The 25688-nt window shown below is 52.1% G+C and overlaps 1 protein-coding gene across 2 annotated transcripts; it reads left to right on the forward strand.

Annotated features, from left to right (window-relative positions):
• The first annotated feature begins 2311 nt into the window (after positions 1-2311).
• On the forward strand, positions 2312-25688 carry TRIM3 (tripartite motif containing 3). Of its 2 annotated transcripts, XM_074372478.1 has the most exons (12): positions 2312-2492; positions 10331-10495; positions 16227-16458; positions 16683-16834; positions 17050-17230; positions 17521-18253; positions 18381-18484; positions 23239-23406; positions 23597-23765; positions 24015-24085; positions 25127-25267; positions 25390-25688. In XM_074372478.1, the coding sequence occupies exons 2-12, from the start codon at positions 10341-10343 to the stop codon at positions 25540-25542; spliced, it is 2259 nt and encodes a 752-aa protein (XP_074228579.1). In that variant the 5' UTR covers positions 2312-2492; positions 10331-10340; the 3' UTR covers positions 25543-25688. The 2 variants fall into 2 exon arrangements, with proteins under 2 accessions (XP_074228579.1, XP_074228580.1); XM_074372479.1 differs by lacking the exon at positions 10331-10495.

Genomic DNA, 25688 nt, shown 5'->3' on the forward strand with positions numbered 1-25688 from the left:
GCCCAGTGAGGTCAATTTGTGGGGGACTCTAGGAGGGTGGTCTGGGTGGAGAAATGCTCAGTCTAATCATCCACCAAAACCCTATCAATTCAGGAGAGCTGGGGCTGGACTGAAGTCACAGGTTTCAGGAACAGTCTGAGAGCCCATTGTCCTCCCCCAGCCCCAGGAGGAACCATATCTTTTATTTGCCCTTCAGGCTAACACCAAGATAGCAATGGATCTTAAAACACAGGGCCCAGAGAGGGTTGGGCCCACTGACCTCTATCATCCATTCATTCATACAGCAAATATTTACTGAGTGCTTTTATTTGCCAGACACTGCGCAAGACCCAAGGGAAACATCGGGGAATAAAACACGGTCCCTGCCCACAGTGCTTATGGCCTAGTGGGGGATAGAGGCAAGTAACCAGGCAACTACAATACAGTGATAAATACTAGGATACAGAAATACAGAGAGCTATGGGAGCACAGAGGAGGGGCATCTGGCCTAGACTGGGGTGGATAGGGGGATGTCAGCTTGAAAGCTGAGACCCAAAGGGTGGGTAGATGACAGCCAGGCAAAGAGGCTAACATATGTGAAGGCCCTGGGTAGGAATTGGGAGTAATTCAGTTTCAAATGAAAAATAAGGGGAAGTGGCTAGAGGATGACTACAGATGTAAGGTAGATCACACTGGGCCTTTTCAGGCTGCTTAAGGACTTTTGCCCTTTCAACAAAGGCGCAGTGAAACCTTATCACCAGAAGTGTGATGACCTAGGAGAAGTTTAGGATTAAGGTAAGAAGTCCTTGTGAGGCTTAAAATAGTGTTATACAGACCCAGGTCCTCATGCTGGGTAGTCTAGTAGCTCTGGCCCCAAATCCCAAAGCAATCATGAACCCTGCCTGAGGCTCATTCACAAGCACCAGAACACCTGGGCTGGGCACTGGACCACAGTGGATGAGCGGTCAAGGCAAACCCCTGCTGCACCCTGATGTTGAGCCCAATTCTGAACCTTGTGTGAGGCAAGAAAGCTCCCCTGATAGCGCTTTGATCTAGTCTGAGCCCAGGTACCATCACCCCTATGTTCCTTGGCCAAGGCGTGCTGTAGAACTTTTCAGCTTTCTCCCCTACCTCTGTGGGGATCTGGAGGAAAGGGAAATCCAGTAAGTAGCTTCTCATAGCCCTGAGATCCACGCAGTCTGATTATGCTCTTTTGTCACACATACTGCAGCTCCCAGGCAGGCCTCCTGGGCTTTGGTCAGCCTTCAGTCACCTGACTGGAGCTTGATTATTGGGTAGGGTGGTCCACATACAAGCCCCTCATCTTATGGGCCACTGGGTCGGGGTGGGGGAGGTTTCAGCATGAAAGATACCGAGTCTCCAGGTGACTGGAGGCAGGAGCTACAAGCAGAGCTCAACCCTGGTTCCAGCACTTTCTAGCTGAGTGATCAGGGTTAATGTCTGGGGTGCCAAGGGCTCTCAGTTCTTTCCGTTGAAAAACACGGCTAATAAAAGAAACTACCTATTAAGATTATGAGTATTAAAGAAGATAATATATGTAAAGTGATTCGTTTTGTGTCTGGCACATAATAAGCACTCAGTCCCTGTTAACTGTTATTGTACTTTTTATTATTTTCCACCGGGGCTGCTTTTCCACAATGCAATGATTCTGAGAATTGCTCTGGTCTTTGAAGTGAGGAAGGGAGTCGCTGGATGGTCTGAACCATAATTTCCTCGCGAGGGGGCTCCTTAGGGAGAGCCAGGCACCTCGAGCCAAGGCAAGACCCCCCAACCTTTCTACCCCGTCAGCCCCTTCTCCCAGAGCTCTGGGTACTGCCTTTCCATCTTGGGACCCTTCCGCCGCCCAGAGAGCCTTGACGAGGCGCAGACGATCCCTGTCTGCCACCGCTCAGGAGAGACCACATTAGCATATTCCTTAGGAGTCCCCTCAAGAAAGCCTGGAAAGGCACCTCCGGGAGACAGCCGGGACCCGCTCCCAGAGTCCGAAATCCCTGCTACCCAGGGATTTTCTTGACCAAGCCTCAGCCCAGTCCCTGATACCTACTACGCTGCCCTTCCCTGGAGCCGTTGGGAGCCAGAGGCAGTGGGCAGGGGTCGGGGATCGAGGATCCGGGATCCAGGATCCTGCTCACGGGTCTCCCCAGCGCGACCGCAGAGGCAGCTCCCGCAGGAGCCTCGGGGGACTGGGGGAGCGGGGCGGGTTGAGGGTAGGAGCGGGCGGGGCCTCCGCGGCGGCGGGCGGGGCGTGGGTGGGTCTTCGGTCTCCGAGCCGCCCCCTCCCGAGGCTGGTCCGCAGCCCCGCCCCGGCCCCTCCCTCCGGCCTGTGCGGCGGGTCCGGCGGCGGCGCCGGCGCGGGGACAGGCGGAGGCGCGGGACGTGGGGCGGCGCCGCGGGCAGGGCTGGGCGGACGGGCGCTGGCAGCAGGGGCAACGCCGCGGGCCCCTCGGAGTGGCCGCAGTCAGGGCCTTGGCCCTCCATCCTGCCTCGCCGCGGTGAGTGCGACGGGCGGCCCCCAGGGGTGCGTTTGTATCCCTGTCTGCCTCGGTCTCGGTCTGGGTCCGAGCAGCGGTGTGTCTGTCCGAGTGTCTGTGGGTGGGGGCACAGATGCTTTTCAAGAGCTGTGCCTGTCTCTGTCCACGTGAGGCGTGTCCCTGTCCGTGAGAGCAGTGGGGGGATTCTTCGGGCTGTGGCTGCTCACGTGAGGTCCATGTTTGAGGGGGGAGGCGCGGGTGGATGGGTGACGGTTCCTTGGAGGAGCGCGGGGTTTGGGAGCTTGTGTTTGTTGGAGGAGGGTGTCGAACGCTGCGGCCGAGGATGGTGGGGGGTGGGGGCGCGGGTGGGGTCGCTGAGTGAGACTCTGGAATCTTGTGGCCCAGCTTGTCTGAAGGGTTCCTTTCTCCCTGGTGCAGACACTTTCACCCCTTGCTACCCGCTCCATTCTCCTCAGGCATCTAGAGGCCCGCCGGCTGGGATAGAGGACACCTTTTCCTCCTCTAGCACTGCCCCCTGGACAGGAAGCCTCATCCGGAGGCTGTTTCTTGTAGGAAAGGACCCTTCTGTTTCCCCTGCAGCCTGGGCCCCGCCTGGAGGACCCCGGGCTCCTCCCTGGTTCTGGCCTCCTCCCTTCTGGACTTGGCTTCAGATCATGGGCTGCAAACCTGCAGGGACAGATGGTTGCAGGCTGGAGGGGCAGGCTGCACCCCAGGGAAGTCAATCCACTGAAGTCGGGCCCTGGGCTTGTTCCTGGTGTGGGGGTCTCTGATGTGGAATTCATAAAGCCAGGACTGGCCCCAGTGAGGATGAGAGCTGGGAGGTTGGAGCAGGTGCAGAGGTCTTTTTCACAGGTTTCTCCCTACCTGTCTGTCCAGCTCATCAGTGCCCATTCATCCCCTAAGCAGCGCTCTGGTTTGCTGCAGAATTGGAATCAGCTGCAGGCCTGACAGGTGCCCTGCCTCTTTTGGCTTGCATGCCTCCAGTGACAGAGCACTTACTACCTTCTGCTATGGGAGAGCTTCTTTAAGTAAAGGTTTTGTTCCTTGGAACTTTGTTCACTTGTCTTGTTATTGCCTTTGCTTTTGCCTCTCTGTCTGGTGAGAGGGAACTGCAGTGATTTAAACATGGCTCTGCTGTCACCAATATATACGGAGCACCCTCTGTGTGCCAGGTGCTGCCTCAGCCACTTAGGGCACAATGACATTCTTGCTGAGAGAAGAGCTTGAGCAAAGGCCCATGGTTGGTATAGTACAGCCTGTGTTCAGAAAAACAGCAAAACCATATGGCTAGGGTGGAGGGTGCCCCGAGGGAGTGTCATGGGTGCCCTAAACTCAGCAAATATTTATTTCAGAAGGGAGGTGGGGGCAAGTACAACCACTCTCTAGCACACCTAGCCTTCCTGGGGAAACCAGTAATCACATACTCAAGGTGGTACTGGATTGGATGTAATCAGGGGCACATATTACAATCTGTAGGGACCTTTGGCTGGAAAGAGAACCTTGGGAATCTCAGATCTGGGGAAGAAAAAGACACCCTCCCCCCAATTTACAAGTAAAGGATTGGAGTAGGAACTTGTCCAGAGTCTTACCTTGCATTAGTGAAATTAGAGTCAGGACTAGCTCCTAGATCTCCAGACCTTTTAACTTAGACACATTTTAGGGGCAGAATCAAGGATATAGTCATAGCTTATACCTGAAAGATGAAAGAAGGAGGAATTGAGAAGACTCCCAGGATTCTGGCTGGTGTAGGCTAGGTGGATGGTGGTGCCTTTTACTGAGATGAGAGATGCAACAGGAAGACGAGGTTAGGGGGAAGTGAATTCAGTTTTAGACTAGTCTGTGTGCATAATCCATGTACGGATATCTAAGGTACAGTTGAATATATAGGGGTTCAAGGAAGTTTTCTGCACAGGAGATAAGGCTTTGGGAGTCATTAGCAAGTGCATGGTAACTGAAACCATGGGAGATGGTGAGATTTCCCAGGCAGAGTATAAAAGTTGAGGGGAGAAGAGGCCCTGGAACAAAGCCCTGAGGAACTAGACATATAAGGAATGGACAGTGAAGGAACAGCCGGAGAGGCGAATGGAGAACTCACATCGAGTGGGTCGTGATAGCATCAAGTACAGCCTCTGCCCTTTTGAGTCTTGCTCCTTGCCCAGCTGGTCCGTGTTTCTTACTTTTTCATGCTTCTGTTCCTTTACTCACTGTTTTCCCGATCAAACTCCTATCAAACTCCTATGTTTCCCCCAAGAGCCAGCTCATATATTCATATATCCCTTCCTCTGAAAGCCTTCTTCTTCTTCTTCTTCTCCTTCTTTTTTTTTTTTTTTTTAATGGAGGTACTGGGGATTGAACCTAGGACCTCCTGCATGCTAAGCATGTGCTCTGCCACTGAGCACACCTTCTTTATTCTCCTCCACCACCTTCAGAGTTAGGTACTTCCTCCTCTTTGCTGCCAGAGGTTGATATCATGACATTTATGACGTTGCAGTTAGATATTTCCATGTCTGTTTCCCACACTGATCTGAGAACTTGTGAAGGACAGGGAGTGTGTCTGTCTCAACTTGTGTCTCCAGTAACCACTTTAAGGGCCTTGTCCAGAGTGCCCAGGGAAGTTTGATTGTTTGATAGGTTGATCAGCTGATTAAATGTTTCATTCACCTACTCAGTCTGGCAGTAGGGGCCGGGGGGTGATGGTAGTGCAGATTTCATCACTTTCCTTCCCTGCCAATCTTACTGAAAGGATTCCTTGGCTTTGAGGACTTTACCTCCTCCAAGGCTTCATCTGTTTCAGAGAAACCCCAAGACTATAACCTGCAGTCATTTGTCATTTTGCTGAGGTCTCAAACAATCAAATGCATTGGGAGGCTAGTGAACAGGAGTGAGTCATTTTCAGAAGCAAGTGAACCTAACTGGCCTCTTGCATCCACTTTTTAACAATGTCTTGGTCACCTAGCTCTACAACTGTGTAAATCATGTGTCCTGGGACTCTCATGAGGTGGCAGGAGAAAGTCATGGAGGATATTAGGTGCTGTTTGAAAATTTGGGGAAACTGAAAAGCCTTGAAACACATCCTTTGCAGATGTCAAAGAGCCAGTGGAATCAGTGCAGGCTGTCCTCATTTGTTCATCAACTTCCTCTTCAGCCCCCTAGATCTGGCTTCCTCTCCTCCAGCCCTTGGAAACCACACTCCCTTAAGTTAATAACAGCTTCTTTGGAGATTTAGAGCATGGAAACTCTTTGCATAATTTCACAATGAAGATTGTTCTCTTATCTATGAAGCTCTCTTCTCCTTTGGCTTTTATGGTATCTCTCTTCTGATTCTCCTGCCTCTCTGGCCACACCTTTTCAGTTTCTTCGCAGGCTTTGCTTCCTAGGCCTGTCTCTTAAATGTTGAGGTTCCTGTAAACAGTCAGAGGCTCTCCTTTCTTACTGTATACCCTTTCTGGGTGATGTCATCCACATCCATGGCTTCAGGCACCACCTCTACACCAACAGCTCCTAAATCCATGTCTTCAGGCTAGACCTCTTTCCTTGGCTCCAGCCTATCTTTCCAACTGCCAGTTGGACCTCTCCACTCCAATGTCCCATAGACACTTTGGATTCCCCTTACTAAACACTGAACATATCCCCCTGCCCATCTTTCAGAATTTTCAAGCCAAAAAACTAGGAATCATCTGTCATTCTTTCTTCTTCCCTGCTCTTCACTTCTGACCAACCAGTCACCAAGTTCTGTTGATTCCTCCCTATGAAATCTGCTTCTCTCCTTTGCTACTCCCCTAATGAAGTCTGCACCATCTCTCCTCTCAAATATCATGGCAGTCTCTTAACTCTCTAATGGTGACCCCTCTCAGCTATTCTCCACACTGCAGTCAAAAGTTTATTCTTGTCTATCACTCTATTCTTTAACCCTCTCCCTCTCTCCCCCCACATCGAGGTTTCCTTTGCTCTTTGGGTAAACCCTTAATCCCCTAGCAGGGAAGGGCAAGGTCCTAAACTCCTTAAAAAGGCCCACAAAGTGTTGTGCAAGCTAGCTCCCACCCACTGCTCCGTCTCCTTTCTTAGCCCTCCCCTGTTGCAGGGTTTGATTCAGCCTCCTGATGCAGAAGGCACCGTGCTGTCTGGAACTCTTACCCATCCTGGAGCTCTCGGCTTGAATGGCCTTTCCTCTGGAGAGCTCCCTTGACCTCCCACCTCCAGTACCCTCTTCCCCCACCCCAGATCTTGGTTAGGTGACTCTGTGCTCCTGGAGCAATCTCTGTTTCCCCATCAGAGGTCTCACCGTGTGGCACTGCTGTAATCTATTTGTTAGCTTGTGGAATCCATGAAGGCTGAACTGCAATTATTTGTCTTTGTATCCCCAGGCCCAGCAAAGGTGTTGAATGAATGCTGAATGAGGAAATGAGGTGTCTTTAGACCTTCATTTAAAAGATGGATGGGATAAGGGATGCAGGGGTGCCAGTGGGCAGCCTGAGGAAGGACAGTGAAATCTCAGCTCTGAGTTGAAGATCTTCCAAGTGTCTGCTGTGATAAACAGTCCAGTTAAACCAAGGCCTATAGGACCTCTAAGGAACAGTGGGATGGGAGAAGTGGGAGTCGAAGCCCAGGAGAGGAAGGGAATCTTAGTAAGTTAGGCCGGGGTATGACCTCAGCGGCTACATGCCCAGCACGTCTGGGTGGGGAACTGAAGCAGGAAGGGGAAGGGAGGGAGGAGCTGTCCCTGCTTGGATGTAGCCCAATCCCCGCCCCTGGGTAACAGGCTGGGAGAGCCCCTTGGGCTTGGAGAGAGGCGGAGCCTGCCATCCAGCTGCCCCAGCAGGGCCCAGTAGACCACTCCTACTCTTCCTCCCAGCCCTCCCCTTCACCAAACAGAAGCTTCAGCTTGGCTCTGGCCTTCTGTTCCTTTCACCAACCCTCAATCTGTCCTCCTGCTGTGTTGCTGTCCTCCTATGAAGTCTCCAGACTCAGAACCCATCACATCTGGAGAAAGAACCTCAGAATCTCAGTGCCCACATCATGAGAGGATATGCCCAGAGATGCCCTTCCTACCCTACCCATGTCCACCCTCACATAAACATTAAGGCACATGCAGCCCAGCCCCTCTCCCGCCCCACCCCAAACCTGGAGAGGACTCTGGGCTGGCCCCACTGTGTCCATTCATTCATTCATCCTTCATTCATGCATTGTCTTTAGAGAGGCCCATGGTGTGTCTAGCTGGGTACAGATAGTGCTGACCTGCTCCCACTGACTGCCTGTTTTGAAGTAATCTGACTGTCTTTCTGCCTCCCTTCATGGCCAGATTTCTCTCCTGAATTGTCTGTATCTGCTGTGTTAATTTCTTCATCTCCATTCATCCTTCCATCACTCTAACCTGGCTTCTGTCCCTCCCACTCCACTACAGCCAAATCTGGGGGACACTCTCCAGTCTTCACCTTAATTCACTGCTCCTTCTTTCTTGAATCACTCTCTTCCCCTGGTTCCCTTGATCCCACGCTCTCAGTCTCCCTCTCATCCCTCTGGGTTCTCCTTCACTCTTCACTCTCTGGCCTTCAGCCGTCTCATCCATCCTCATTGCCTTCAGTGTCATTATTATGCCAGTGCTTCTGAATCAATAACCAGCCCAGACCTGTCTCTTGAGCTCCTGTATTCTGTTCCTTACTTGACATCTCTACCTGGGTATCACACAGGCACCTCAGACATAGCATGGCTAAAATGGAATGGCCCAAAGCAGCTGCTCAGCTTCCACTGTCTCTGGGTACAGCCCACCACCTGCTCAAGGGGGAAACCTGGGAGTCCTTACTGCCGTTCCTTTCCCCTCTCACATCCAGTCCATCGTGATGTCCTTTTGACTCAGCCTCATGAGTATTTCTCAAATCAGTCTACCGTTTTGCTTTTGGCTCTGCCAATACCCAACATCATCCTACCTGAAGAACTGGGGTAGCCTCCCCAGTGGCCTCCCTGCTTCATCCCTAACTCCTCTTCAATCCTCATAGTTGCCGGAGTAGCTTTTTATTTTTATTTTTTGTGAATTGTATCATTTCCCTCCCAATTGGGTATAAAACCCAGATTCTTAACATCAAGATCCTTTGTGATCTCATTCCACCCTGCCTGTCCAAACTCCCCTCTGGCCTTTTATTCCCTTCGCTCTAACCATATGGTCCTTACAGGTTCTCAGTGAGCCTTCTGCCTAAGAACCTTCCTTCATCCTCTTCCTTCAGCCAGCAATGATTTCCCTCCCTCACTCCCTGATGCCCCCACTCTCATCCCTACCATTTTCCTTCTGTTCCTCAAAGTGCTGCCTAAAAGTTTCCTGCTTGGAAAGACCTTCCCCAATCACTCAATCAAAAAAGCATTCTTTCTCATAGCATCTTTTTCTTCTATATAGCACTGTCCTCCCCCAATTTGTACGTAGGTATTTATTTGTTTATTTACTTTAAAAATTTCTGCCACCACCTCCCCACCACAAGAACAGTGACCATATCTGTTGTTTCTAACTGTATCCGCAGTGCCTGTACAAAGCAGGCACTTAATAAGTACTTGTTGAATTACTGAATTTAATTCAATAACTGTAAGCGAGTTCTTATGTCAGGCTCTGAGCTAAGTGCTAGGAATGAAAAAATAAAATATAATGCCCACCCTCAAGAACTCTGCATACAGTGGAGGAAGTAAAGAAATAATAATAAGATTATAGTATAGTGTATAAGGGTTTGGTATGGAGGAAATACAGGGTGCAGAATGATACAGAGGTGGAGCACCTAAGCCAGATGTCAGGAAATCAAGGAAGGCCTTCTGGAGGAAGTGACATTTACCTGCAGACCTGAAAGATAAGTGGAAGTCAACCAGACAAAGTGGGAGGGAGGTCTGGAAGAGGATCTCAGGCAGAGGGAACAGAATGTGTGATGGCCCAGAAACAAAAGAGAACAAGGAGTTTTCCAGGAACTGACAAGAAACCAGTGTGACTGCTCACGGAATCATGAAACATGAGGTTTTAGAGGGAGATATGGGCCAGACAAAGCTAAGCCTTGTTGACCAATTTAAGGAGTTTGGACTTTGTCCTCTGGACAATGGAGGACATTGAAAGAATTTAAATAGGGAGTTAGTGACAAGATGGAATCTGTGTTTTAGAAGCCTCATTCTCACCACGAGAGGGATGGCACAGGCGAGGAGACAAGGGCACCAGTTAGGAGGCTGTTGCTGTGTCGCTGGAGGGAGTTGGTGACAACTTGAACTGGGAGTGATATCTGTGCGGTTGGAGAAAAGGGGATAAGATATTTGGGAGGCAGAACCCACAAGTCCTGGATGCTGAATGGGTGTGGAAAAGAAGGGGACCCCAGGCAGTGTGCTGTGAGGTGGGTAAGAGCACGGGCAGAAGGGCTGCGGGTAGTCAGAGGAGACACACTCCGTCAGGAAGGTCTCCTGCGGGGGTCTGAGGGGATGGCGAGGAGGCGAAGGGTGGGTGTGCCAGTGAAAGTGGGCACCCCGGTGCCGTGCGCTCGACACGCACTGTTGCAGGTTCTCAAAACAACCATCTGAGGTGAGGATTACTTTTCCCATAACTGCAGATTAGGAGATTGAGGCTCAGAGAAGGTATATGAATTATCCAAGGTCCCACAGCTGGGAAGAGGCTGAGCTAGGTTTGAAATCCAATCTAACCCTGTGCTTTTATCCAGAGCTGTATCCTTGGAGTGGGAGTGGGGCACTCAGCCCACCTGCCTCACCCTGCTCCTTCCCTGACGGGAGAAACGAGGCTAGCGCTCTGCCGGGGTTTTGAGTGGTGGGGATCAGGTGGAGAGAGGGAGCACTGGCTTCCCTGGAGCTGACCATCTCTCCATACACAGGCCAGTGTGAATGGCAGGAGCATCCGTGGGCACCATGGCGAAGAGGGAGGACAGTCCTGGTCCAGAGGTCCAGCCGATGGACAAGCAGTTCCTGGTGTGCAGCATCTGCCTGGATCGATACCGGTGCCCCAAGGTCCTGCCTTGCCTGCACACCTTCTGTGAGAGGTGAGGGCATGTGTACCAGGTAGGGATGAGGGCCTTGCAGGCCCCCTGGAGAAGGGAGTGATGTGTGTAAACCTGTAAGAGGTGAGGGAACTGTGTGCACACGTGGAAGGGAGCAGATGAACCCCAACCTGCAGAAGGCGAGTTTTTGATGCAAGAGCCTGTGAGAGGACCAGAGGTTCCTAACACTGGGCCGTGCTCCCTGCCCAGAACAGGGCCATCTCTGCCTCTTCCCCATCCACAAGGCAGCCTTCAACCCCACCAGAGAAATCAGACAGAGCTGAGACCCTCAACCAGCTTTGGCACCAGAAGTCTGGGACCAGTGGGAGGATGTTCGAAGCTAGGTCTGTCCCCCAGGCTTCATTGTCATCCTGAGCACTGAGTGAAAGGCAAGAAGCCTCTGGGCTTCTATCTGTTATTCACTCATTCAACAAATATTTATTTATCAAGCAACTATGATGTGTCAGACCTGTCCCAGGTACTGGGCAGGCAGTGGTAAGCAAAACTAGATATGATCCTTGCTCTTAAAGAACTTACAGTAGAGTGAAGCAGAAAGATAGTCATCAAATCGTCATACAGCCAGACTACAGATAACTGTCCTATTGCACCCTTAATGAGTGCTGCAGAGAAAGTGATAAGCAGTGAGAGCTTAGGTGGGATCTGTTATAGGTTAGAGAACTGGGAAGGCTTCCCTGAGGTGCAATCCAGAGGCTGGCTGGGGGTTAACTAAATGAAGGGAGTAGTAGGAGCCTTCCAGGCAGAAGGCAGAACATAGGGAAGGGCCATGTGGTGTGAGGGACTGTGTTGGTCAGCGGTCCTGGAGGGAGCCCGACGAGGCTGGAGGGGAGCAAGCGTGGTGGAGTGTGGTGTGGGATGGAGCTGGAGAGCTGGGTGGAGGAGGCCAGACTGCGAGGGGCTTTGCAGACCTGTCGGGGCATTTGGCTCTTCCCCTGAGAGCCATGTGAAGCCTTTGCAGGGTTTTATGCATAATCACTTCTGTATTTTGACAGTATTCTCTCTCCAGCCCTCATCCCTCATTGCTGTCTAGAGGGTCCTGGTCCCTGGGTCTCTTCACTATCGCCTCCTCCCACGCCCTCCTCCCTTCACAGAGTGGGCTCGGCTGCCCTTCCAGCCCTGCTCTCTCAGATTCCAGCCATACTGTTCTCTCCTCTTCATCTGGAAACAGTCTCAGCCTTCCTTCCTATTCCAAGTTCTTTCATCAGCCTGGTGACTTCACTACCCACTTATGCCTCTCAGTTCTTGACTGTTTCTCCAGGGACGTCCTCTGTGCCACCTGTCAGACTCTCTACCAGTGACAGTGTGGATCTTGCCATCACCCAGAATAACACCACTTCTTCGATGGTTATAGACTCCAGTATCCCACTCCTGGCCCTCCTTGCCCCACTCTCACTACACCAGCTTTGGCTGGATGTAGACGTCCAGCACCCTCGACTGCTCCCTCTTCTCCCAGCCACCAGCTCCCTCCTGGCCTCCCTTTCTTTCCTACCCATCCCTGATCCTATGGCGGACCACAAGCCACCACAATTCCTGCACACCTTTGTCCTTTTCTAAACCCACGCAGCAGAAGCTTGATCCTGGATCAGAGCAGTAATTGGACGTCTCTGCACCTTTTCCTACACTCAGATCACTGAGCACTCCTGGAGAAAATCAGTGCCTGAGAAATTACAATGATAGCTACCATGTATTGATTGCTTACTATTTGCCAGGGACTGGCTAAGTGATTTACACGTATTGATTTACTTAATCCTCACAACAGATACTTTATTATCCCCGTTTTAGAAAGGAGGAAATTAGGGTTCAGAGTCGTTAAGTAATTAAGAGATATTTCTAAGGCTCCCTAGCAAGTAAATAGTCAAGGTTTGAATACGGGTTTGACTGCAGAGCCTTCTCTCTTAACTATTCATTCATTTATCCCTTGGTCCCTGCTCTCAAAGACTTATGCTCCAGTGGGCAGTGATGAACAGTAGGCAAGCTAATAACCAAGCAGGAGAGTCACAGCTTGGGCTAAGTGTTTTGCAGGAAATAAACGGAGTAAGTGGGGGTCGTTGGGCCAGGGGCTAGTCTACGTAGAGTCATCAGGGAAGGCTTCCCCAAGGAGGTGACGTTTGACCTGAGGATGAGAAGGAAACAGGTGTACAGATTGTTCTAGGCAATGGGAACATCTTTGAACTGTTCCATGCAAAGGCCTTGAAGAAGTAGTAGGCAGGGCATGTTCAGAGACCAGAAGAGAAGCCAGCGTGACTGGGTGGGGAGGAAAGTGGGATGACGTGAGGTCCAAAAGAGTCAGAACCATTCATGAGGGAGTTTGGGGATTTGAGGAAAAGTGTTTGGATTTTTTTTCCTAAATGCAGTGGGAAACCACTGGAGCTTTTTTTTTTTTTTTTTTTTTTTAGCAAGGAAATAATGTGACACAAATTAGATTTTTTTAAAGCTCACTCTGGCTGCTGTGTGGAGAACAGATTACAGAGATGCAAGAGTGAAAACAGGAAATCAGTTAGGAAACCATCCTAAGCCAAGTATGCACAACATATAGGAAGGAGATCCTGTTGACTTGGAAGGTATTTCACAGGGAAAACCCCAGGTTCAGCAAGCTGGGAAGAAAGCTACAGGGGAATGGAGTGGAATGGTTGAAGTGCAGATTTCAGAGCTGATGCAGTGATGGGTGATGAGATATGGGTGGTGCTCACGGGGGCATGGGAGTGGACAGCTGAGGTGAAGTGAAGGAAGAGCTCACAGTGGGGTGAGGAGGCTGAGGTACTAAAATCTTGATAGTGGGGGGGGGGGGTCACCCTATAGATGTCAGAGCCACTGAGGATGATGGCAGGAGGGTGTGTTAGTGGAGGTATGGATAACGGAAGAGAGTGCACCAGAAGAAAGACTTCAGCAAGGGGAGAAGCAGCCACGAAGTCAGTGGAGACAATATCAAGGAGGGGTGTTGGAGGCAGAAGGCACGAGCTTCCAGAGCCGAAGAAGAAGAAGAATTTAGAAGTGATCCAGTTGGGGGCGGGGAGGACTCAACCCCACCTTCTGGCCCTGAGGAATGTGGAGTATGAGACGAAAACCACTCTAACCTCAAGGAGACTGCAGAGGAAACTAGGTCACAAAGAAGTTAATATTTGTGAAGCACTTAGAATCGTGCCTGGCACATAGTGTTGGTTAAATACATAAAAATTAATTAATTCAGATGGAGAGATGTAGAGAACTTTCAGAGAAGAGATAGAGGACGTGGGAAAGTTTGCACTATGCAGATCTTCCCTCCACAAGTTTGTAGTCTCTGAACACAGCTGCCGACAGCCTGTTTCTAGTAAGATTCCTCCCCTCCCTGTTCTCCGGGACCACCCCGCCCCTTTACTTTCAGCAGCTGATCTTGCCTGAGGCAAGCTAGGCATCCTCTACTTTTGCCCCCCTGTGCTCAAGTACATCTACCTCTCTTTTCTCTTCCTTCCATCCAGAGGATGGGGTCCACTCCCCATCTTCAGGCCAGCCTGAGCCACTCTCCCATCCCCAGATCTTGTCCCATGTCTCTTAGTCTTCTCCCCCTCTCCTTCTCTACTCGCTCCTCAATTTATAAACATGCTCCATGCACCCATTACACACAGATAAGAACTCCCCCTTGTCCCTTTGTCTCTCCCAGCTGCCAGCCAGTCCCTCAACCTCCTCAGTCAAACTGCCAACCTCCCATTCACTCCTCAACTGGCAACAGTGAGCCTGCCTTCTGCCACCACTCCACTCACTCTTTTCCTTACAGATAAAAGTACTCTTACAGTTGCCAAATTCAACGGGCATATTCCAGTCCGTCCCTTCCCTGACTCTTAGCTGCTTTTGCCGCTGACGACGACTTATTCTCTTCTTCTGGAACTGCATGCTCACTTTGCTGCCCTGACATTGTCTTTGCTTCTGCCTCTCTGCTCGTTCTTTGCTCTCCTCATTCAGTACTTGCTGAGTGCTCTGTCCTGCTCTAGGCACTGTATGCCCCTTCTTGGCGACCACATCCTCTCCCATGGCTACAGAGGCCATCTAAATGTTGATGACCTTTCCATACTCATCTCTAACCTGGCTTCTTCCCAATTACTGGTCCCCTCTGCCCAGATGTCCCACTGTTTCAGTAAACTCAACCAGGTCAATGCTGAACTTCCCTATTAACCACTCCTCTTTCTATGTTTCTCATCGTGGTGACTGTCACCACCATCCACTCAGTTACCTAAGCTAGGAATCTGGGAGGCAACACTCATGTCTCACTCCCCGTATCTAATCAAACAGCACCTCCTGCTGGCTGTACTTCTTAAATACTTCTCAAATTTGTTCCACCTTGGTCTTCTCAAATTGCTATTGCCTAGATCCAGGTCTGCCTCACCTCTTGCCTAGACTATTGCAAGAGTGTCTTGGTTAAGCACATACTTTGCCTTGGGTCTGGCTCCAGTGCTCACTAGCTTTGTTACCCTGGACCACTTACCCTTTCCGAGTCCATTAACAAACAGAGCGCTTAATAAATGGCAGTTGGATGCTGGGGATGCTGCTGCTGCTACCCCTTATCTGCTGTCTCATCACCTTCACCTTCACCCTCTGCGCAGAGGCAGTGAAGGGGAGTTTGATACAGTGTAGAGCTGGCGATACCGTGCTCCTGCAACTCCCTAGTGCTGTTGGGGTAACTTCTAAACTCCTTGGTGTGGCCCAGGAGCCCTCCGTGAGCTGGCCCCTGACTCTCTCTCCAGACTTCTCTTACCATTCCTTGCTTTCGACTTGGTCTCCAGCCACCTCAAACTGCTTATAATTCCCTACCTGGAGGGTGCTTTTTCTGCTACCTTCTGTATCTGGACACCCTGCCTCCTCTCCCTGCACCTTTCTTTGGCCAGACTAACAGTTATCTGTCCATGAAGATTTTGCTTTTGTCACCTCCTTTGCAGCCCTTCCCTGGCTACCCTCTCTACCCACCCTTGACCCAATGCCCCTTCTGTGCATTTCCGTATCATTGCATCTACTGTATTCCTTACCTTAATGAGAAGTAACACTAATAGCCCACAATACATAGTGCTTTCTGTGAGTCAGGCATGTAAGCACTTTACATTTAATTCTCCACATCTTGTAAAGCCTGTGCTGTCTCCGTCTTACAAAGGAAGGATCCTTGGCTCGTAGAAATTAAATACCTTGTCAGGGTTCACACAGTGTAACAGGCGACCTGGGAACTGAACCCAGGCATCCTAGCTCCAGGACCCATGCATTTAATCATTACATGTTCTCTTTCTATAAGCTCTATTTCTGCAACTTTTTTTTCTCTGTAGACTAGAAGTATTTTAGAGGTAGGCACTGTGGTTTATCTTTGTATCCCCAGAGCCTGGCACAAATTTGGCAAGAGTAGGCAGTCAGTAAATGTTTAATGAGTTAGTGGGGTGGGGGAGGGGCTTCACACATTTTCTGTGAGAAGGGTTTGTAAACACCTGTGAAAGGTGAACCCCTGTTTGTGCACACTGTGAGGAATGCGGATATATCTGCTCTTCTGAGAGACTTCAGGGATGTGTTTCCACTCAGATGTGAGGAGTGAGGCCTTTTACACCTGCTGGTAAGACAAGATGCACGTGCCAACCAGAGGTTTCGAAATGAAGTGTAGCAGCACACCTGTGAGAAGAGGGATTGGCACCCATGGCAGGTGTGAGGACGGGTGCACGGACACAGCCCCACCCCTTCATTCCTTTGATTCCCCCTCCTCCCTGGCCAGATGCCTCCAGAACTACATCCCTGCCCAGAGCCTGACGCTGTCTTGTCCAGTGTGTCGACAGACGTCCATCCTCCCTGAGCAGGGCGTCTCCGCACTACAGAACAACTTCTTCATCAGCAGCCTCATGGAGGCCATGCAGCAGGCACCTGATGGGGCCCACGACCCCGAGGACCCCCATCCCCTCAGCGCAGTGGCTGGCCGCCCCCTCTCCTGCCCCAACCATGAAGGCAAGGTGGGCCCAAGCAGGCCCAGTGAGGCCAGGACTTGGGGTGGGCGGGCAGGAGAGGTCGGGGGAGGGGCCGAGTGGCTGTGGGTGAGAGGGTGTTTCTCTGGATAAGCGGTCCAGGTAGAGGGGCGCACCTGGAAGGGGAGAGGGAGGAGGGCAGATGAGGGAGGGGAGGGGACAAATAAGTTTGGTGTCTAGTCTTTGCCTGACTAGAGTCCTTATGCTGCCAGACGATGGAGTTTTACTGTGAGGCCTGTGAGACGGCCATGTGCGGCGAGTGCCGCGCGGGGGAGCACCGAGAGCACGGCACCGTGCTGCTGCGCGACGTGGTGGAGCAGCACAAGGCGGCCCTGCAGCGCCAGCTCGAGGCGGTGCGCGGCCGGTAGGCACCTGGCGGGAACCCTGGCTGGTGGGGCCTTACGGGATGGTGTTTTAACAGGGACAGGGGAGGGGTCCCGGGGAGGGAGAGACAAAATTCTCAGGGAGGGAAGGGGGGTCTCAGGGAAGGGGAGTCCTGGACGGCAACAGTAGAGAGAAGGAATGGTCTGGTAAGGGCACCCTCAGGTGACCCCGGTATGAGACGCTTCCCCTCCCCAGACTGCCACAGCTGTCCGCAGCCATCGCCTTAGTGGGGGGCATCAGCCAGCAGCTGCAGGAACGCAAGGCCGAGGCCCTGGCCCAGATCAGCGCAGCCTTCGAGGACCTGGAGCAAGCGCTGCAGCAGCGCAAGCAGGCTCTGGTCAGCGACCTGGAGGCCATTTGTGGGGCCAAGCAGAAGGTGCGTCTGCCCACCCTATCCTACCACCGTCAATCATGAAATGGCTTTATTGCCTCCATGCTTCCCTTGCTTTCCACACATGTGCATCCATCCCTAGTCTATAGTTTCTGCCTCCTGACGTGGCCCATAGGTGCTGTGGGCATCTCTGTCCCTTGTCCACTCTCACCCTCTTGTATTTTTTTCATGCCATAGTACTACAAGCTCAGCAGGAATCAGAGGCACTCGCCTAAAATCCCCTCTCCACTCCCTGACCAGTCTGCTCACCCAGTCCTCCCGTAACCCCTCCTCAGGTGTTGCGGACGCAGCTAGACACTCTGCGCCAGGGGCAGGAACACATCGGCAGTAGCTGCAGCTTCGCAGAGCAGGCCCTGCGCCTGGGCTCAGCCCCAGAGGTGTTGCTGGTGCGCAAGCACATGCGAGAGCGGCTGGCAGCGTTGGCGGCACAGGCCTTCCCGGAGCGGCCCCACGAGAATGCGCAGCTGGAACTGGTCCTCGAGGTCGATGGGCTGCGGCGCTCGGTGCTCAATCTGGGCGCGCTGCTCACTACGAGCGCCACTGCGCATGAAACCGTGGCCACAGGCGAGGGCCTGCGCCAGGCGCTGGTGGGCCAGCCTGCCTCGCTCACCGTCACTACCAAAGACAAGGATGGGCGGCTGGTGCGCACAGGCAGCGCCGAGCTGCGCGCGGAGATCACCGCCCCCGACGGCACCCGCCTGCCCGTGCCGGTGGTGGACCACAAGAATGGCACGTACGAGCTGGTGTACACGGCACGCACCGAAGGCGAGCTGCTCCTCTCGGTGCTGCTGTATGGACAGCCGGTGCGCGGCAGCCCCTTCCGCGTGCGTGCCCTGCGCCCTGGGGACCTGCCACCTTCCCCCGACGATGTCAAGCGCCGCGTCAAGTCCCCCGGCGGCCCTGGCAGCCACGTGCGGCAGAAGGCAGTGCGTAGGCCCAGCTCCATGTACAGCACCGGCGGCAAACGGAAGGACAACCCTATTGAGGACGAGCTTGTCTTCCGTGTTGGTACAGAGGGCGAAGGGCAGAGCCAGATGAGGGTGGCGCAGGCGGGAGTAGGGAACAGGGCGGGGCCAGAGGCTCAAAATGACCTCACTGTGAATTTTTTAATTTCCATCCTATCTCTTCCCCACAGGCAGTCGAGGAAGGGAGAAGGGTGAATTCACCAACCTACAGGGTGTGTCTGCAGCCAGCAGCGGCCGCATAGTGGTAGCAGATAGCAACAACCAATGTATCCAGGTAAGCCCTCCCCCACCACCAAAATAAAGGTTTTCAAGTTACAGCTTCTTAAAAAAAAGAGAGAGAGAGAGAGTATACAGGTCACCTCCTGAAAGATGAAACCCTACAGATAGGGTTCCTTAACAAGCAATGAATCATAGCACCACCTCTCACCCACCTACTTGCCACCCCTTCCTCACTGGCTGCGCAGTAACCAACACGTTCACAGCTAGGCACCGGGGTTGACCTTGCTGGCAGCCCCTACCTCCCAGGCTGTGGCTTAGACCCGACCAGCTCCTGGACCCCCAAGAGCTGGTTCATTCTTCCTTCCCCTCTGCCTCCACCTAAGCCTCCACCTGGCTGGCTTACTTTCTCCCCTTTTCACCACCACATGGTCAGGATGCAGGCTCTGCCCTCCCCTGCTATCTTCCTACTGCCTGTGTGGCTCCAGAATGTGTGTTGTCTCTGTCAGTCTCTGCAGACATCCTGTTGACTAGACAGTCACATTGGGGTAACTTGTGAAAAGGGGCACCTCCAGTGGCTAGACTGTAGTGCAGTCTCATAAGTGGTCCTGCCCCTGGCCTTCCCAGAGCCTCACTCCCCTGAGTAAAGCACCCACTACATGAATGGACAGGCCTCTGCTGTACTTCCAGCTCCTTAAAGCCAGAAAATGTTTTTTACTCTCTCTGTTCCCTGTTGTGAGCCTAGGAGCGGGCAGAGCCTAGTGGCGGGTGCCAGTGTGATAGACGCAGTAGAGCAGGGAAAAGCTCAGGCTCTGAAACCAGGCACCTGGGCTTGAATCCTAGCTCTGCCACTTACTGACAAGTCATGTGACACCTCCGAGCTTCTGTGAACTCATGTGTAAAATTAGGAAAAGAATACCTCATAGGGTTGCTGGGAGCACTGAGTGACATAATGTACCATGCCTGACACCTGGTGAGCCTTCTAATGTTAGCTGTTGTTGAAAATATCATTGTCCAGGTGGAGGCTGTAGACAAAAGCCAGGAGGTGGGAAGGTACTGGAAGGGGTTGTTCAGGGAACTCGAAGGATCCCAGAGAGGCTGGAGGTGGATTACGATTAGGAGTTGGGCAGCTGAGGTCACGCTGTAAATGACTTTGGAGAGGAAGCTGTGGGATTTTGATTTTATCCAGGATTGTTTCTAATTGCCATAAACTTTCAGTTCTTGGGAACATTTTATCAGGTAGCAAAACTTTTCCCTGAAGATCCTTACATCACATCTGAACATTTAAACTTCTTACTGACCTGCTGCCTGGGTACCCCTGTCACAGATCCAGCTCTGCCAAAGGGCTGTCACCTCCATGCCAGCTCCTCCTGGCCCTTGCTGGCCACCTAGCCAACTGAAGGTGCCAGGAAATCTTACGGGGGCCCAGGAAGATGTGCCACTTTGTCTCCCCAAGGGGAGGCTGTGCTTGTCCCTTGTTTCACAGTGTAGGGACTTAAGAGGGAGGACCCAGTCCCTTCTGAACGCTTGTTTTTCCTACAGCCATCCTCCCTGCCCCTGGTCCCAACCGCACTCCAACCTTGTAGCTTCTAGGAGCCTGGCTCTCAGATTCCAAAGCAGTTTCTCCTTCTCTTACTCTGGGGTCCTCAGGCCTGGTATGGGCCAGGCTCCCACGTGGACTATGGCTCCCTACTTAGTTCATGAGGATTGCAGTCCTCTGAACTTTTCCTCCTTTGGACCTGGCTCTGGTGGTGGCAAATCCCCTCCTTGTGCTGAATCAGCATCAGCTGACAGAAGAGAGAAAACATTTTGTGATTTTGAATGAAGAATATGATTTGTATAACATCCTGGTGTGATTGTCTTAGTCTAGAAATTCTATCAGCTTTTCCATGAAAATGTCCTCATTTCCTTCAGACAGAATGTTAATCACATTCTCCTCTGAGCTCCCTCAGCCTTTTGCCATAGTACTTTGCATACTTTACCAGAATCACTGGCTTGTTTGCTTTATTTTGCTTTAGCTTCTCTCTCCCCCGACTCGACTCAGATCCTGAAGTTGCTTACTGCTACTATGGCATAGGAGAAAGATGTTCAGGACCAAATTAGGGCACCAGCAGATTCTAGAGATAAGGAAGCAAACACAGCTGGTTTCCAGGAGCCCTCAGATGTCAGGGCAAAGGGAGGGATCAAGAATTGCAGGCTGGGTGCCCTGGGTAGGTGTTGCCATTCAGGAGCAGGCCTGGGAGTAAGTTGATGAATTCGCTTTTGTGTGTGTTGAGTTGGAGATTGCTGTGCAGCATCCAAGTTGAAGCTGTCCGATTCTGGTCCGAGACTGAGCTGAGGAATTCATGCATTTGTTAAATGTTTGCTGTGTGCCAGTTTGCCACACCAGTGCTGCAAATGCAGCAGCGAACAGAACAGACACGGTCCCTGCTTTACCTGGAGCTTACATCCTTGGCGGGGGACAAGGATATTTAAGAGCTATTTAGTCACAGAAGTGACAGTGGGTATGAAAAGAGCTAAAACACATATATCATGGAGACCTAACTTTATGTATGTGTGTTGGTTCAGGGAGTGGAGTTGATCATTAAAAGCTGCTCTGAAGAGGTGACTGGGAAATTCTGAGAACTGGAAAATGAGTAGGAGTTGGCTAGGTGTAAGGGGTGGGACAGGATGGGATGGGAAGAGCAAGACAGCCCCCCACCCCCACCCCAGCCAAGCCTCAGTGTTGAGCTGGAAACTATGCTGCCGAGGCTGGAAGAGGCAGACATGTTGCCACAGTGCTGATCTGGTGGTAGCTCTAAGTCTCTCTCACAGCAGCTCTTCAGCCCATGGTGCCTACCTTCTTGTGCTGACAAGTGCTGTCCAACCATGGGGGAGCAGTGCAGAATCCAAAGGCTGTTCTGATCAGCCAGGGGAGGGCAAGATTCAGGGTCCACATCAGGAGGGAGTGATGTCCATTGATGGGACCAGTTCAAACAGCCCTGCAGGCCTAAGAAATGGGGATGGTACAGGAGAAGAGGGACCAGTCCATTAAGAAGGGAGCAAGTTTGGATCAGAGAGCAAGGCCAGTTTCTCCAGTGCTGCCCCTGACTTGATTCATCTTATGTCTCTAGAGCCTCTAACAAAGCAGTGTGTGAGATGTGTGCAGTGAGTGATGTTTTGGCTGTGCAGGAGAGGCCAAAAGGCTTAACTCTACAGGAGAGGAGCATTAAAACAGGTGCTTTTAGGATGGGGAGACCTGAGCGTGTTGGGCAGCTAAGGTGGAGGAGGTTGGAGAGGGCAGGAGTTTGAAGGGTTTAACCCTGTCAGGGAGCAAGGTCACCGTATCAGTCTCACAGCCCGGATGGGCTAGTCCTTGCCCATCCCCCTACCCTCACCTGCCCCTTCCTTGTCTGCTACGAAGTCTTATTGAGTCTTCCTCCTCCATGTCTCTTGAGTCCATCTACTTCCCTCTAGCAAGTGGTCCCAGCCAACGTCATTTCTCACCTGGACCACTGCAGCACCTCTGACTGGTTGGCTAGCTTCCAGTCCTGACTCCTTCCTGCAGCCAGAGTGCTCTTTCTGAAAAAGCTTCCATGTGTTTTTTCCTACGCCACCAAGCAATTCTCCAAGTCTCAGTGAACACTGACCAGGGGTCCTGTAAATTTGATTCAATTCTGACACGGTCCACCTGGAGATAGTGTCACATCCCACAGGTTAAGGGCTCAGTTCCGAAAGACTGGCTCTACTTCAGATGCCAATTGAAAGTTCGGCTTGTCGCCTGTACTGACCAACCAGCTGTAAATTGGAAGTTCCCACAACCCACTTTTGGGGTTTAATTAATTAGCTAGAGCAGCTCACAGAAGTCCAGGAAACATTTAATTATGTTTACCAGTTTACTATATGGAATACAGATGAACAGCCAGGTAAGAGTTACGTAGGGTGAGGTCTGAAAGAGTCCCTAGTGTAGGAGCTTTGGTTCCTGTGGAACTGGGGTACACACCCTCCTGGCACCAATCCGGAAGTTCATCAAATCTTGTTGTTCAAGAGTATTTAGAGAGCTTAATCTGTGCTTCCCACCCGTTCTCCTTCCCAGAGGTTGGTGGGCAGGGCTGAAAGTTCCAGCTCTTCAATTGCATGATCTTTCTCGAGACCAGCCCCTCCTGAAGCCATCCAGGGATCTCACCCTACGTCTCCTCATTCGCATAAGCTCAAAAGGTCTCCTTTTGAATGACAGAAGACACTCCCATTAATCTAGAAATTCTGAGGGTTTGAGGAGCTCTGTGCCAGGCAAGGGGGACAAATACCAAATCTATTTCTTATTTTACCATCAAAGCAAATCTCATCTTGTCACTCACAATTTTCAGTGAATCCTCATTATACCCAGAATAAAATCTTTTTCCTTTTGTTCTTTATGGGCCTGCCTGCTGCAATCCAGCCACACTGGACAGCAGCGTCCATACTGGACTCTGTGCCATTTACACACTGATGACTCTGCTTAAACACCTTTCTTCCTCCTTCTTTACCTGACAACTTTGGTTCCTCTCTTAGCATCCTTATTAGGCTCTTAGCTCAGATGGCCCCTGCTCTTGGAGCCTTTCCTGACCACCCCCACCCCTTTCACAGTCTTACAATCCCATTCGCCCCTCTGCTGCATGTCCCCTAAGGTGCAGGCTGTGTCTGAGTCTTCTCTGTACCCCCAGCAGGGTGTCGGTAAGTACTTGCTGAATGAGGAATGAACTGGGGTCTCCTCCCTCAGGATCCTGCTCCCTTCCCTCTGTGCCCACAGTCTCTCCCCTCCTGCCCACTCCCTCCCTTGCTCCTCTGCTCCAGGTTTTCTCCAACGAAGGCCAGTTCAAGTTCCGCTTCGGGGTCCGAGGCCGCTCGCCTGGGCAGCTGCAGCGCCCCACAGGAGTGGCGGTGGACACCAACGGAGACATTATCGTGGCAGACTACGACAACCGCTGGGTCAGCATCTTCTCCCCTGAGGGCAAGTTCAAGGTGAGAGGCCTACTGTCACTCTACTCTGCACCCCTGGTGGCCAGCTGAGGTGATCATTCTAGTGCCTCCTGGTGGTCAGGTCCTGGAATGCTTGGTCCATCCCCAACCTGAGGTTCTGCTTTGCTGCCAGGCTGGGACTACTCTCCCACCAGGCAGGTTAGAGCCCCTAACGGGTGTGCCCTTCCTCCAGACCAAGATTGGAGCTGGCCGCCTCATGGGCCCCAAGGGAGTGGCCGTGGACCGGAATGGACATATCATTGTGGTCGACAACAAGTCCTGCTGCGTCTTTACCTTCCAGCCCAATGGCAAGCTGGTTGGCCGTTTTGGGGGTCGTGGGGCCACTGACCGCCACTTTGCAGGTATTGGGGGAGAATTCAGAGACCTATTCTGACACCCCAGTCCTAGAGAGCTTGCCTGGGTGCCCCAGCTCCAGAGACCCCTCCTGCTATATTTTGGCCCTAGGGGACCCCTCCCTTCATGGTGTCCTAGTAGCACCATCCCAGAGACCTCCCCGTCTCCTAGCACCCCAGCTCTCTCATCCCAAATGCTCTTCCCCATCCCACTCAGCATCCCAGCTTACTGCCAGAGAGCCTACTTTGTATTTTCAGGGCCCCATTTTGTGGCTGTGAACAACAAGAACGAGATTGTAGTAACGGATTTCCATAACCATTCAGTGAAGGTCAGTGTTCCCCCTCCCTCCAGGACCACTGTCCCAACATCCTTTCCTCTTCCACAAGACTCCTCTCCCCCTCACTTCCTTCTTTTCTCCCTTGAGATCATTGATTTGAACAGTCAACATTCATGGCATGGCTCCGTTGTCCCAGGCACTATGCTAGAAGCTGGGAATACTGTGATGAGTAAGGCAAATATGTTCCTTATCTTTTAGGAGGGGTGTGGTCCAGTAGGGGAGAGAAAAAGGTGCTAGGATATTACAGTGTGATGTGATAGATTCTGTGATAGGGGAGTGCAGGGAACTGGGGGAAGGCGTAGCAGGAGCATTTGATTCAGGTGAGACAGAGAATGACCTAAAGCACAAGTGGGAATTAACCAGAAGGAGGAGGGACAGGAGGAGCCAAGAACTAGAGGTGGGAACCCTTACCGTGTAGTCAAGGAATTCCAAGTAGTTCAGACTGGATATGAGGAGGGGAGTGGTTCCAGGTGAGAACAGGGCTGGCTCATTCCCTTAAGGGGCTTCCTCTCTTCCTAAGAGCCACAGGGAGTCACTGAAGGATTGCGGGCATCAGGGTGATGCAATCCTGTGTGTCTCAGAAAGATTGCTCTGGCTGGGGCGAGACTAAAGGCAGGAAGATCAATCTTTTGCAATCATCCAGATGAGGACCATTGCAGTGGCAGTATGTGTATTGGGTACAGATTGAAGATAGAATCAGCGGGTTGTGGTAATTCATTGGCTGTCAAGCAAAGGAGAAGGTGGAGTCGAGAATGACTCATGGCCACCTGGGTGTTGCCAATCACTGAGAAAGAGAACATAGAAGAACTGCTTTCCCTGGGAAGATGAGCCGTTAGATCTGAGATGCCCAAGGGACATCAGCTGGCGATGTCCAGTAGGCAGTGAGATGCATGGACGTGAAGCCTGGAAAGAACTGGTTTGTAACTGCAGATCTGGGGGTCCTCAGCCCTGGGATTTCACCTCTTCCTCTTCCAAAGCCCCGCCCTCTGCCTGAGGCCAGGTCCCCAGTCCCCAGCCCTCTCCCCCTGCCAGGTGTACAGTGCCGACGGAGAGTTCCTCTTCAAGTTCGGCTCCCACGGCGAGGGCAATGGGCAGTTCAACGCCCCCACGGGAGTAGCTGTGGACTCCAATGGGAACATCATCGTGGCTGACTGGGGCAACAGCCGCATCCAGGTGAGGCGGGCCCAGGGATGGCATGAGGGGGAGGTTTCCTGCTGGGCCCCACACACCCCCCTCCCAAGATGCTGCCACCCACCTGATCTCACCTACGCCTCCAATCTCCACTCCTCCCCCAGGTGTTCGACAGCTCTGGCTCCTTCCTGTCCTATATCAACACATCTGCAGAGCCACTGTATGGCCCCCAGGGCCTGGCACTGACCTCGGATGGCCACGTGGTGGTGGCTGATGCTGGCAACCACTGCTTTAAGGCCTATCGCTACCTCCAGTAGCTGCACAGGGGCCCTGCCTGGCTCATGGAGGGACGGACATAGGGGTGATTGGACAAGATGGTCTGGCCAGAAGGTGGGCCAGACCTGGCAGCACTGAATGTGGGCTGCGGGCGTCAGCGCGCCCAGTGGCCTCCCTCTCCCCATCT

The sequence above is a fragment of the Camelus bactrianus genome, chromosome 10, assembly GCF_048773025.1.
Source record: "Camelus bactrianus isolate YW-2024 breed Bactrian camel chromosome 10, ASM4877302v1, whole genome shotgun sequence".
NCBI lineage: Eukaryota > Metazoa > Chordata > Mammalia > Artiodactyla > Camelidae > Camelus > Camelus bactrianus.

Coding starts and splice junctions, on each gene's coding strand:
- TRIM3 (XM_074372478.1), top strand. CDS start 10,341: ATGGCAGGAGCATCCGTGGGCACCATGGCGAAGAGGGAGGACAGTCCT. Junction 24,086..25,126: donor TCCATAACCATTCAGTGAAG/GTCAGTGTTCCC, acceptor TCCCCCTGCCAG/GTGTACAGTGCCGACGGAGA. Junction 25,268..25,389: donor GGGGCAACAGCCGCATCCAG/GTGAGGCGGGCC, acceptor CTCCTCCCCCAG/GTGTTCGACAGCTCTGGCTC.